The 14,010-nt window shown below is 41.9% G+C and overlaps 1 protein-coding gene across 1 annotated transcript; it reads right to left on the reverse strand.

Moving 5' to 3' along the window:
* Window positions 1-3,139: 3,139 nt before the first annotated feature.
* On the reverse strand, window positions 3,140-6,706 carry LOC130467335 (uncharacterized). The gene is made up of 2 exons (XM_056835823.1): window positions 3,827-6,706; window positions 3,140-3,670 (listed from the first exon to the last, which is right to left on the reverse strand). Exons 1-2 carry the CDS (start codon window positions 6,704-6,706, stop codon window positions 3,140-3,142), a joined length of 3,411 nt encoding a protein of 1,136 aa, XP_056691801.1.
* Between the last annotated feature and the right edge of the window lie 7,304 nt (window positions 6,707-14,010).

Raw genomic sequence — 14,010 nt, forward strand, 5'->3', positions numbered from 1 at the left:
TTGTCGAGCTGTAAAGATTGGCAGGATCGTTTTTACTTCGTTCAAGTTCCTGACGGCTTTTTACTCCGACGGACTTTTACTAAACCCCGGCCTCGAATGGAGCAGTATAACCAGCGTGGTTTGGGCCGGCGGGAGAGAAAGGCTTTTGATTATTTGGCGTGTGACATTTTAGATGTCGGCCTTAGCAAAAAGCAGGCTGTTAATCGAAATTGGCTCCCTAATGCCTATTATATTTTGGGTAATCAGCCCTTGTCCGCTGTCGGCCTTTGCAACACCCACTGCTTTGGTAAACATATTTTTAGCTGAATGGGATGTACTTATTATTGCTATTTATAGCTTTGTGTATTGCATAAGTTTTTGCCGGTTTTAATTGAGTCGTTGTCTTTGCAGGTACTAAAACATTGGATAGAGAAATTCTCGGATTTGACGAGAATTGGAGACCTGTGTGCACGCAGCCTCCGCCACCTAAGGGAAAGTACGACACCATAGCAACGTACTCCACACGGGCCTCCTCACGTCGCTCAACTGCTACTGTTGCAAAGAATCGTGTTGCCGGCGGTTCTAAAATCAAATCTTCGTCTGTCTCTATTCCAAAAACTGTGCAACCGCCCACTATGCAATCTAATCCAACCGGCCGTGGTGGGAAGACTCGAAAGAGGTTGTCACTTACTAGTGGGCGTTCTGACCCCACTAAGAAGTCTAAGGCCGCTGGCGGTGATGATGTTTCGGCTGCTGTTGACCAATACGAAATCCCCGCTGACGATGTTCTAAAAAAGACGGCTGATTCTGCTGTTGCGGTTCACCCGTCTCCGCAGCCGTCCATTGAGATTTTGGACGTGGAAGGTGGTGGCGGCGAGAATGAGGCTCCGTTTCAGCACTGTGCCACGTCGGCCGCAGTGACAGGGGGTAATTCTAGTATGCCTCCTGTTAGTCGTAGTGAGAATCGATCTGGTGATTCTCGACTGAATTATCATCTGCCGCTTCGTACCGGCGGTTGGATTGAGGATACCCCCTTTAAGATCCCGGAAGCAATGAAATCATGGTTCGGGTCTTCTGGCGACGAACCCACCGATCAGTTCTACCCACACATTGATCTGTTGTGTGGGGAGTCGGTGGCGACCGATTCTGCTAAGGACGGTGGGGATTTGGGCTACCTTGCTTTTCGGGATCTGATAACTCCTGCTGACAGGCCACAGGGTCAGATTGACGCCCCTGCTGCTCAGCATTTCAACGATTTGTACAAGGTATTTCTTGCTTAGTTTGTTACAACTTTCTATCCGGCTATTTTTGATTACTCACTTGCTTTTTGTTTTGTTTCTTAGGCTGTTCAATCCAGCATGGATTTGTATTATGTCTATCGTTGGAACCAGATGCAGCTGACGCAGAATAGCATTGATATTGCCGAGCTGAAGAAGCGGGCTGAGGCGGCTGAATCTGCTTTGAAGGATAACGAGAAGAAGTTGGAGAGTGCTTCTTCGGATTTGGAGGCGGCGAACAAAAGGCTGGAAGAGGTTGAGCCAAAGCTGAAGGCTGAAACTGAGAGGGCAGACGGTCTGACTCAGGAGCTGACTGATCTTAACCAGAGTTTGCCTGTGGTGAAGAAGACTGCCGCCAAGAGGGCTGTTGATAAGCTTCTCCAGTCTGACTGGTTTAATGATATTCTTACTCTGCGCCATAACGGTGGTTGGTGCGCTGCTCATCGGGTCGTTTGCCATGTGAAGAAGCTGGATGAGGATGGGTGGCAAGAATTTGAGGATGGGTATGAGGAGAAAGAGCTGTACAAGGTTGCTACCGGCTTTGAGCCTCAGGAGCTACACGAGGCTGTGATTTGCAATGCCAATCAAAGAACCTTGCCCCCCTTGCAAGTTCCAGAAGATGCCTATTGGTCTGGTGATGAGCATGTCGTTTGACGGTCTTGGCAGTCATCACCCTCCTCCTCTTGCGGATACTCTACTTTTCCCAGCCGGCCTCATACATGTTAGGGTTTTTTAGTTTAGGTGGTTGGCTTTTGTCTTTTTGCCAGATGCTGTTAGGGCACCTATTGTTGATGTCACATATCTTAGAACATCGTTTTATTGTAGGAGTGTCGGTTTTTAACCGACATCTTTTGTGCCTTGTGATCAGCTAATCACTTCGCAAGATTTTTTGGTGATGGCTGTCGGTTTTTAGTGTTTTTCTGCTGTAATCGTGCATTTATAACAAGTAGTTTTTGATTATATGTTTACTTCATTTTGCCTATGATACTTCCATTTTATTAGCATGAACTCTTGTTTGTTATCGGCCTTTCTATATTGTTAACTTGTTGAACGATACACTTCGAAATGAAGGTTATACTTCGAAATGGGGTGCATCTTAACAGCGTTTATTTTCTCTAACACTTTTAATTACAACCACTTATTATGGACTGTTACGCTTCACAGTAAAGTGCCCAAACGGCATTTATTTTCTTTACGGCTACTAATCACATCCACATAATTCGCTGAATGCTACGCTTCACAATGGAGTGCCCGTTACCGACATTTATTTTCTCCAAAGTAACTAATCACATCAACTTATTATGGACTGCTACGCTTCACAGTAAAGTGCCCAAACGGCATTTATTTTCTTTACTGTTACTGATCACATCCATACACTTCGTTGAATGCTACGCTTCACAATGGAGTGCCCCTTAACGGCATTTATTCTCTCCAAAGCTACTAATCACATCAACTTATTATGGACTGCTACGCTTCACAGTAAAGTGCCCAAACGGCATTTATTTTCTTTACTGTTACTGATCACATCCATACACTTCGTTGAATGCTACGCTTCACAATGGAGTGCCCCTTAACGGCATTTATTCTCTCCAAAGCTAATAATCACATCAACTTATTATGGACTGCTACGCTTCACAGTAAAGTGCCCAAACGGCATTTATTTTCTTTACTGTTACTGATCACATCCATACATTACCTTTGCGTGTTGATTTATGCAGCGTTTGTTTTTTGCTTTTTTCTTCCTTCATTTATGGACTGGTCGTATTTGAGGACCGCCCTAATTATACATAACAGCAAAATGCAGGCTGCTATTGCAATCAGTCTGCTCATACATCATCATTACAGTTTTTTCAAACATAGTACTTTCTAAGAGTACTGGCGTTCTAGGAGTTCTTGAGCGCGGTACCATCCATTTGCATTAACCGGTATGATCCAGGAACAATTTCCTCCCATATCTGGTATGGTCCTTCCCAATTGGCTGTCAGCTTTCCTTGAGCATTTCCTTTTCCTGTTGCCGCCGTTCTCCGCAGTACCAGGTCTCCTATTCCTAGAGGCCGGTGTTTCACTTTCTTGTTGTATGCTCTGCTCATTCTGCTTTTGTATGCTGCCGAACTGATTTCTGCTTTCATGCGGATTTCTGGCATGAAATCCAACTGATGTCGCAGCAACTGATCGTTTCTCTCCTCATCGTAATGCTGGATTCGCATGGTTGGCAGAGCCATTTCTGCCGGTATGACAGCCTCAGACCCGAAGCTTAATTTAAATGGACTCTCGCCGGTAGCCTCCTTGATAGCAGTTATGTTGCACCACAGAATTTCTGGCATAAGATCTGCCCATTTGCCTTTACAGTCTTCTAGCTTCTTTTTCAGTGCAGCCAGGATTTGCTTATTCGCCGCCTCTGCTTGCCCGTTGCTCTGTGGGTGACATACTGACGAGTGAGCTAACTTTACTCTGTATAATCCTAGGAATCATTGTATGGGTGCACAATCAAACTGTGATCCATGATAAAAAACTATTGCCTGCGGCAGCCCGAATCTTGTTATTATATTTTTCCATATGAACTTTTTCACCTGGTTTGCCGTTATTTTTGATACCGGCTCTGCTTCTATCCACTTGGTGAAATAGTCCACTACTACTATTAAGAACTTGCGCCCTCCAGCCGCCATTGGGAATGGTCCAACAATCTCCATTCCCCATTGTGCAAATGGGATTGGGTTCAGAATGGGCATCAAATCATTGGCTGGCAAGTTTATCACAGCTGAAAACTTTTGACATTTCTCGCACTTTTTTACATAAGCTCGACAATCTTCTAACATTGTTGGCCAGTAATAGCCTTGCCTTTGACAGATGATGGCAAGGGGTTTTCCACCGGCATGGTTCCCACATGTTCCTTCGTGCATCTCTTCGACCAGCCTTGCTGACTCGAATGCTGTCAGGCACCTTAAGAATGGCAGGCTAAATGACTTTTTGTACAACCGTCCCCACATGATGATGTACCAAACCGAGTCCCTTCTTGTCTTTTTGGCTTCTGCCAAATCTGCTGGTAGGGCTCCAGTCTGTATATATGTTTGGATATTATCGTACCATTCTGAGGTAGTTGTGATGGCCATGACCCGTATTACCTCCGACTCCGTACTTCGCTTATTCATGACTTCCATCATGACTGTTCTTTTCAAGTCGGCGACATTTGAACTTGCTAACTTTGATAGTGCGTCTTCCAGTGTGTTTTCTGCTCGGGGTACCAGATTAATGCTGAATTTCTCTAGCTGAGCCGAAACCGACCTCAACTTCTCCAGGTATCTGACCATTGAAGGTTCTTTGGCCTCATATTCTCCGCTGAATTGACTTGCTACCAGCTGGGAGTCTGTTGTCAGTATTACTCTTTTGGCATCTGCTGCGAGGCACATTTGGATGCCGGCAATTGCTGCCTCGTATTCTGCCTCGTTATTTGACGCGTTGAACATAAACTTTATAGCATACTCAAAAATGTCTCCTGTTGGCGATTTCATGATTATTCCAGCCCCACTGCCTGTCTGTGCAGCTGAACCATCCACTGACACATCCCATACTTCAGCTTGTACTTCATCTTCTTGGTATGACGCTTCAACTATGAAGTCCGCCAATGCCTGGGCTTTGATTGCAGTTCTTGGCCGGAATTCCAAGTCAAACTCGGACAACTCTATTGCCCATTTTAGCAACCGGCCTGATGTATCTAGCTTGCTGATGGCTTTTTCGAGAGGAAAATTTGTTAGCACTTCGATTGTATGCGCATCGAAGTATGGTCTTAACTTTCTAGCCGCGATGAGGACTGCATATGCCATTTTTTCCGCCAACGTGTATCTTGTTTCTGGGCCGTTTAGCACATGGCTCACAAAATATACCGGCTGCTGCCCTTTGTTTTCTGTTTCGGCCACCAGTACTGCTGCAACTGTTTTTGGCGACGCCGATATGTACAATTGTAATTTGCCGCCCTCTTTTGCCCTTGCTATTGTTGGCAGGTTCTTTAGGTGACTTTTTAGAGCTTCAAAAGCCTCTTGCTCTGCCGGCCCCCATTTGAACTTCTTGTTTTGCCTCAGGGTTGTGAAGAAGTGCATTTGTTTATCTGTTGACTTGCTCACAAATCTGTTTAAGGCGGCCATTTTTCCTGTCAACCGCTGTATGTCTTTTACGCTTTTGGGTTGCGGCAGACTAATGATTGCTTCTACTTTTTCAGGGTTAGCGTCTATGCCACGCTCGCTGACCAAGAAACCCAGGAATTTTCCCGACCTTACTCCGAAGACGCATTTTTTTGGGTTTAATTTCATCCTGTATTTTCTCAAAGTTTCAAAAGTTTCTCGGAGGTCGCTAACATGATCCTCCTCCTTCCAGCTTTTTACGATAGAGTCATCTACATAGACCTCCACGTTTCTGCCTTTTTGGTCGGCAAACACCTTGTCGACCAGCCTTTGATATGTTGCCCCTGCATTTTTCAACCCGAATGGCATCGCCTTATAACAGAAAACTCCTGCATCCGTGATAAAGGCCGCCTTCTTCCTGTCTGATTTATGCAGGCTGACCTGATGGTACTTTGAGAAAGCATCTAGGAAACTGAGCATTGCATGGCCGCTAGTGGAGTCTACCAGCCTATCAATCCGTGGTAATGGGTAGAAATCTTTCGGACATGCTCTGTTAAGGTTGGTGAAATCTACGCACATTCTCCATGACCCACTTGACTTTTTTACCATTACTACGTTTGCCAACCATTCAGGGTAGTCACATGGCTCAATAAAACCTGCCGCCAGCAGTTTATCCACCTCTTCTTGTATTGCTGTCATTTTTTCCGTGGAGAAATTACGTTTTTTCTGCCGTACAGGCCTAACATTTCTGTCGGCGTTTAACCGGTGGACCATTATCTCTGGATCGATACCAGGCATCTCATCCGCCGAGAATGCGAAGATGTCCGCGTGCTCCCTCAGCAAGCTTATGAGGTTAACCTTCATGTCACTCCCCATTTCTGTACCGATCACGACTGTTCTATCCATGTTTCCAACCTCCAGCTCGATATTTTCTGTCAGACCATCCATTGGTCTTGGTGCTGATACCGGCCTCTCATCAAAGTGTTCCATGTTCAGGTCGGTTCGACCCCTTTTTGTGCAGCTCTTCCTTTTTGGCAGTTGTTCTTGTCTTGCCGGCTTAGTAGTCAAGTGTACCTCTTGCCTTGCCGGCTCAGTAGTCAAGTTCACTTCTGGGACCATTCTTCCCGGTGTTCTCAAAGCAGTCAAGTAACAGGACCTTGCCGCCAACTGACTTCCCCTTATCTTTGCCGGCCTTTCCAGGTTCGACATATATATCATTGTCAAGTGATAGGTGGAGACTACCGCCTGCACGTCATGTATGAATGGGCGACCGATGATCACATTGTAGGCCGCTGGTACTTTAATGATTAGGAAATCCACCATGAGATCTCGCATTTCAGATCCTTCTCCGATTTTCACCGGCAGCCGTATACTACCCTCTGGGTACACTGTAGATCCCGAGAAACCGATTACTGGGTAGCTCACCCTTTGAAGCTCGTCCTCTGGTATGTGCAATTGTTTGAAGGCTTCCTAGAAGATGATGTTTGCTGAGCTGCCGCCGTCTACCAGTACTCTGTTCACATCGGCATTTGCTATATCAATTGTAAGAACTAGTGGGTCATCATGCGGGAAAATGATGCCTCTGCAATCCGATTCCGAGAACGTCATCACTGGTATGCTGGGTGGGTTAGGCCACACTCTTGTGTTATGATAGTTTACCATGTGCCTGTGTTCCTCCAAGCTTCTACTGGCGCCGCTTATTGTCCCTCCGTGGACTGGACCGCCAGAAATTACATACACGGGTGGTTTTTTCCCGCCATCCCTCTGTTCTGCTCTGGCACTGGTTTCCGGCTGTTTTTGCTCGATTCTAGGCGGCTGATATGGCTGCTCGATTCTAGGGTATTGTTGTTGATTTTGCTGTTGTGGCCGGTATGAATTGGTAGGGTTTCCCCCCACCGAGTTGTTGTTACCATTTCCTTGCCTCGCCCTATACTGTGAAAAATACCCCTTTCTGACCATACCCTCAATGTTGTCTTTGAGGTCTCTGCAGTCCTCTGTTAGGTGGCCGTGCTCATTATGGAAGTCACGGAATTTCTTGACATTCCTTTCCCTATCTGCATTGGTGGCGGCCTTCTCCAGCCGTCCATCTTGTTGTTTATGTTATAAATTGCCGTCCGCGGTGTGTTCAGCGGAGTGTAGTTATCAAAGAGTCCTCTGGACTCCCTTCTGTCTTGCCGGCTTCTCTGCCCTTGTGGATTGGCATTTCTGTTATTCTGGTTTCTCTAGCCTGCCCCTTGCTGATTATTGCTCTGATGAAAATTGTTTCCTCCTTTTCTCGCCTGTGGGTTATAGCCTGGACTGTACCCGACATTTCCGCTGGTTGCCACTACCACATTGGAGATCTTCATCATTTCATCCCCCCTGATGTACTCATTGGCCTTGTGCAGGACGTCACCCAGATTGGTGTATGACTTCCGGCTGAGATATTTCTTGAATTCGCACTCTTGCATTCCCCTCATCAGAGCCAGAACAGCAACCTCCTGCTGCAAATTGGGAATAGTGATTGATTCGTTGTTAAAGCGGGTGAGATAATCTCTTAACGGCTCTCTATCTCTTTGAGCGAACGACATCAACTCTCCCGACGATTTCTTTCTCTTCTGTTTGCTCACAAATCGTGACAAAAACGACGCCTGTAGCTGTCGGAAACTGTATATGGAGTGTGCCTCTATGCCCTTATACCAGCTCGCTGCAACTCCTAAGAGTGTAGATGGGAATACTTTGCACCACATGGCATCAGAATCTGTGTACAGCATCATGTGCTGTTCGAATGTGGTGCAGTGATCCTCCGGATCCGTCGTCCCATCGTATCTCCCTGTCGGGATTTTTATCCTTTCCATCCTTTCTTCTAGGATTTCTCGGCACAGAGGAGAATCCTTTGGCTGGATTGTCTGCCGTCTAGCTATCTGTAGAACCGGCGCTCTTCGTTCATATTCCGCGATTGGGACTTGCTCTGTTTCAGGCCATTCTGTTTCCGCCGGATCCGAGCGCTTTCTTTTTTCTGGGGTGTTTTCTTGATTCAGGGCGGTTAGGAGATCCCTAACAGGTAACTGGGGAACTGCCGACCTGGTCTTTCTTAGACTGCCGACTGACCCTAGCTGCTGCGAGGCTGGTAGCTCTGACAAAGCGACCATCACCGCTGACAGTGTTTTCAATTGCTCTCCCGTGAATACTTCCGACAGGGGAGACAGGCGCTCCTGCAGCGTCTGCTCCAGCGGAGTTTTCGGTTGCTCTCTGGCAGAGCTTTCTATTTCTAACTCATCATCGTCCTCCACTGTGAATACCTTTTGTGCCGGTATCGAGGTGTTTTTTGTTTCTGGGCTTATAACTGATTGTGCTTGTGACGGATGGGCGGGGTTTAAAAGTGAGGGTTGGAACTTGGAGATTGTCGCCGGTTGCGGGGTTGTTGCTTTTTCTTGACTTTTCTTTGATTTTTTACCGTCTTTCTGTGAGAAATCCATGCTGACTGTTCTACCGTTTCAAGGGATAAGGTCCCCTCCTTCTAGCGCCAATTGTTCCGGGTGTGGAATGAGAACAGCTGACTGTGGGATACTGGATTCTTGTCGAGAGTGCCGGTTGGTATCTGCACAATAAAATGGATTAACTAGCCTTGGGGGTGGTTCGAGGAACCCCCCTCCGATGCTTAAGTAAGATTACTGAGAGATTAAGAGATGATTAAGAGATGATTAAGAGAGTAAGAAAGAAGTGTGTTTAAGTGTTTATGTATCTCATAGCAATAAATGAGGTGCTCCTTATATAGACCAATCCAAGGGTACGATCAGGTGGGTCCCTTGTGTTTAGATAGCGACCTGTTGATAGTGACCCTTGGTTGGTTATCTTCATGATAATGCCGGTAGGGGTCTTTCCAATACTGCCGGTAGCCCTTCTGTTCCTAATATGATCAGATTATCTGCAGGTTAAGTTTACCTACGGGGAGTTCTGCCGGTACCAAGTGGTGCCGGTAGGACACCCCGTACAATTCGATACAGTTAAACTTCTCTTTGTTTTTTTAATAAATTTTTTAACCTCTTTCGTAGGTTGGAGCCTCCGTATAAATTACCACGGGTAAAAGTGTTTGAAAAGGATTAAACGATTGTGGCGTTTAACGATGCTCACTTTTATCGGGGTGGTCACTAACAAACTGTTCGTGAATAGTTTAGAGTCGGTTTGATAAAAGTTTGGCTCGAGCTCGATTCGTATGTTAAACAAGCTAAATTTAAGCTTGAGTTTATAGTTTGGTAACTAAACGAACTAACCTCAAATTCAGCGGTGTTCGGCTCAAAAGCTCGTGAGCTCGTTTATAATACAAGTTTATGAGATTGTTATGTATTATTTTAATACTAATGTCTAAACTATCAATTGAATGACAAGGAGGAGGAAACTTTTTACATGACTTGTCGGAGCAATTTTGGTGTTTTGGTGTTGATAAAGAAAATTAGTAATAATATTATTGTAACTATTGTTGGAATATGTTTTATCAGTTTATCAAGTGAAAGCTCGAAAAACTCGAAGCCCGGCTTGACCTCGAAGAATTCTTATGAAGCCTAGTTCGATAAGGATTTTTAAGCTCAAGCATAGTTCGATAAGGATTCTTAAGCTAGAGGAAAGTTCAATCTCGATTAAATTTAACCAAACCAAACCGAACCATCTATATAATTAAAGCAAAGTGCATAGGAATAAGATGTGATACTTCCCCCTTAGCTACGCCACATCATAGTCATTCAAAAGGTAAGCATTCAATGCACATATTCAATCACGTACCAATCAAGCAAGAAAAAAAACTATCTTCAATTAATATTTACAACCTAACTTAATTGAAGTCAAAGTATTGTAAATAAGCCTTAAAAAATCGACAATAGAGACGAAATAATATAATTTACGAAATACACTTAAAATAAGTATTAAGTAGACTATAAAGAATTAAAATATAAGCACGTAGAAAATGATACACGCTATACAAAACATGAAGAAATAATATAATTCCAATCTCCATTATACATACGATCTCCAACAGAATCACAAAATATAAAATCCTAATAAATAGAACTTTTAAATGAGAAAATTAGAATATAGTTAGAATTTTTTAAAATACACGGTAAATTTTATCTTTCAAAACTTTCGATTTAATCTCCAATAAATCACAATCTCAATCAAAACCACACAATTAATTAAAGCAACATATATTAAATCGAATTTTAAAATTTGATAAATTTGGATGATAAAAAACATGCATATGTATTATTAGCTAGGAGTCTTTGGTAAAAACTACCAAAGTACAACTTTTAGATTTAAGAAGTTTGGGAATTATAAAGACGATCGAGATTATAAAGATTAAAGAATTATGAAGAACTTATTAAATATTACATCCGGTTAACTTCTATTTGCTTTAATTTTGAGAAACCAATTCTACTTGCACATTTCCCAATAAAATTATACAATGTGTCATCAACTATATTAATAGTTCTTGGACAAAAGTAGAAATTTCGGATGAGATCAAAATATTGAGAAAACAAAAACATCACATGTACAATATCATATACTGATATACCATTCCTATAAGTGTATTCCATAAATGGTAAAAAAAATGAAATAAATAACTAGCTTTGCAAGTCAAATATTAAACAGTTAACAATAAGTCACTTTATTTTAACATTACATTTTGTCTTACACACCAACGTTATAATTGCAACATTTTAATTATTTTGTACAAAGTACGGGGAATGCTTGTTAAACTCCCAACCTGTATCTTACGATCCAAAAACATGTCACTTATCCGTATCTTACGATTCGACGACTCTACGGTCGTTGATTTATTAGTTAATTTATAACTACTTACTATTCATATTATTTTATTGTTCCCAATACGAATTTATATCCCGTGCATTAGCACGGGCATAGACTAGTATGAAATTGAGAGAGGTCAAATAACTACTGATGTGGCCTAAAATGAACGCCACCTGGCTGTACCATGAAAGCCCAGAACGAAGAACCAAAAGCCCATCAGCAGGCAAATCCGGGATTGTCTCTCAAACCCGCATGCACACACAGGGTCAAGACCCATCAGTGGGTCATGAGATCCACTTGCTCAAAGGAAGCCCATTCCGCTATCTCCCAAAAAGGAAGGCCCAGAAGCTTAAACCTTCAGGCCCCCAATACTTAGCAGGACACGTGTCTTGATCTTACAGAGCATCCAATCATGCAGGACCAGTTCCCAAGAAATCCTAGCATTATAAATAGTGCAGATCCCTAGGTAAAAGGGGGCAATCAATTCATTCCCACCAACCAAAAACTATTTTTACTCTGCCTTCTCTCTACAAATTACTTCTCTCTCTAGCTTATACTTACTTAAGCATCGGAGGGAATATTCCTATGGGAATATTCTTGTTTTGCAGGTTGCCAGAAGTTCGTGCGAGCTCATACTTGATACCTCCGAGGAACGCGTGACACGTCATCACCGTAAAAGATCCCACAATATTTGGCGCTGTCTGTGGGGAGGAATAGTATCATGGCTGAACTTCACCCTGACAGAGAGTATACTGGTGAGGAAGAAGAGAGACGACCTCTCGAGAGGAGTCAGTGTAACACCCCGACAATTCCCTTTTTCTAAAATAACCCTTTTATAAATATAACTATAGAGAATTATTAAAGTATTATCGCCCGTGTGAAAATGTAACGGCTTACTCAGAATTTTGCAGCGAAAACATAAAACTAACTTTTAGGTTCATAAATAATCGATTACATATTAAGTCCAAAACCAATTAACGGAAATAAGGAGATACGAATAGTACGACAAATTTCAAATCCAAATTAACAAACTAAATTACTTAACAAAACAAATCTAACTACAAGCTCTCTAATCCCGATCCCAATGATGCATCATCTTCAAACCTGTAGATGGGCAACGCTTATTGATCCTTAGGGACTGCTCACAAAAGATGGGTCATCACAGGATCAATAAGGCATAGCCATGATCAACACACACAAACAAAGCACGTAATCAACAAAGCTGAGTACTACATACTAAAAAAATAATAATCCTAACATGATACTATTAAACGATCAATCCTAACATGATACTAATGAACATAAATAAGGGCAGACGATGCATGATAATTTGACGACCACACTTAACTAGACTAGGCTAGACTGAACTAGACTTTTATAACAATAATATTATTTTAATTGAAATAGGCAATGGAACGAGTTTTCTAGCTAGAAGCTTCACTAAGGAAGACGAGGTACGGGCGCGACTCCGTAACCTCAGTGACCTGCGATATCGAGGAACATTTGAATAAAAATAGGACACGGTGATCAATCCGGTCCGAGATAAAGGCCATGGGCTACCACCATGAACCCCAACTCCTATTTGTCCGTCACTTTAGACGTGCACAGTCTAAAGCTATTGCTACTCAGTTTCACTTTACATGATTTACAAATTGACACCCTGTTATGACTCAACAATCACATAAGGCATACAATCCACATTTATTCACAACTGTTTTTATCTTGGAATTAAGTATGTGATCACAAAGGTATCAAACAAGACTCATTCCAGTTAAATCCAACCATTCCTTTAATACTGATCAACCTCTCTATATGGGTATAAGGTTTCAACTTACTAAATAAGGTCCACAACCCTCATAAAGTAGTGAAAAATTAAAAGGGAACAATGAACAATCGTTCTGAATCAATATATATAAAAGAATCTAGTGTTCCCAATCAAACATGTTTGCATCAATCATCTACTAACATGTTATAATCCTTGTAACGAAATATATGTTCAACATGTCCATCCAACAATATTAAACATGAAGTTCCAACATAATCAAGTTCATCAATAAATTTCAACTTGGTTTCAACAGATAACACACATTCCAAGCATTCAGGTATGTACGTACCTTGTGTAAACAAACTGATAGGCCACTTTAACACTTTCAAAAGTCGCCTAAAGAGAATTCTCCACCTAAAACAACCAACAAATAATCCCAATCAATTTCTAATCATTGGCGATCATAATAAAGCGTTCTAAATTCGTCCTAAACATATTTAGAACCTTCCCCAATAACAAAACTTAAACATTTGATTCCTAGCATCATAATTAGTGAACTAGTGATTGAAATTCGTTGAAAACTTTTTGCAAATATCGTACTTTTAAATTTTCAGCAATATAAACTCATTTAAAAACTTCACCAAGGTCAATCTACGTTCCTAGTACAAGGTCAATCTACGTTCCTAGTACATCAAAACAATAAATTTAATAATCCATACTCGTCCTAACATGACTTGCAATCATAAAAACCTTGAATTTCATACTTTAAACAATCAAAATTAATATTTCAAAGTAATTTGATAATCTAAAAATTAATAACTTTATTATATAATCCGCATAATCTGAAATTTATAATTTAAATCACAAAACCCATAACTTTAATTCAAGAAAACATAATTCGAATTAATAAATCATGATTAAGCCCTAACTTATAATTCAATAAACCAAAACTGAAATTAATTCGTTTATAATCTCAACCCAAATCTGAAAATCATGTTCAAACCATAAAAATTATAAATTTAATATCAAGAACATAATTTAAATTAACAACTATAATTAATTAAAATAATTAGTTACTTAGGGTTTAAGAAAT

This window comes from Spinacia oleracea, chromosome 2 (assembly GCF_020520425.1).
Source record: "Spinacia oleracea cultivar Varoflay chromosome 2, BTI_SOV_V1, whole genome shotgun sequence".
NCBI classification, from domain to species: domain Eukaryota; kingdom Viridiplantae; phylum Streptophyta; class Magnoliopsida; order Caryophyllales; family Amaranthaceae; genus Spinacia; species Spinacia oleracea.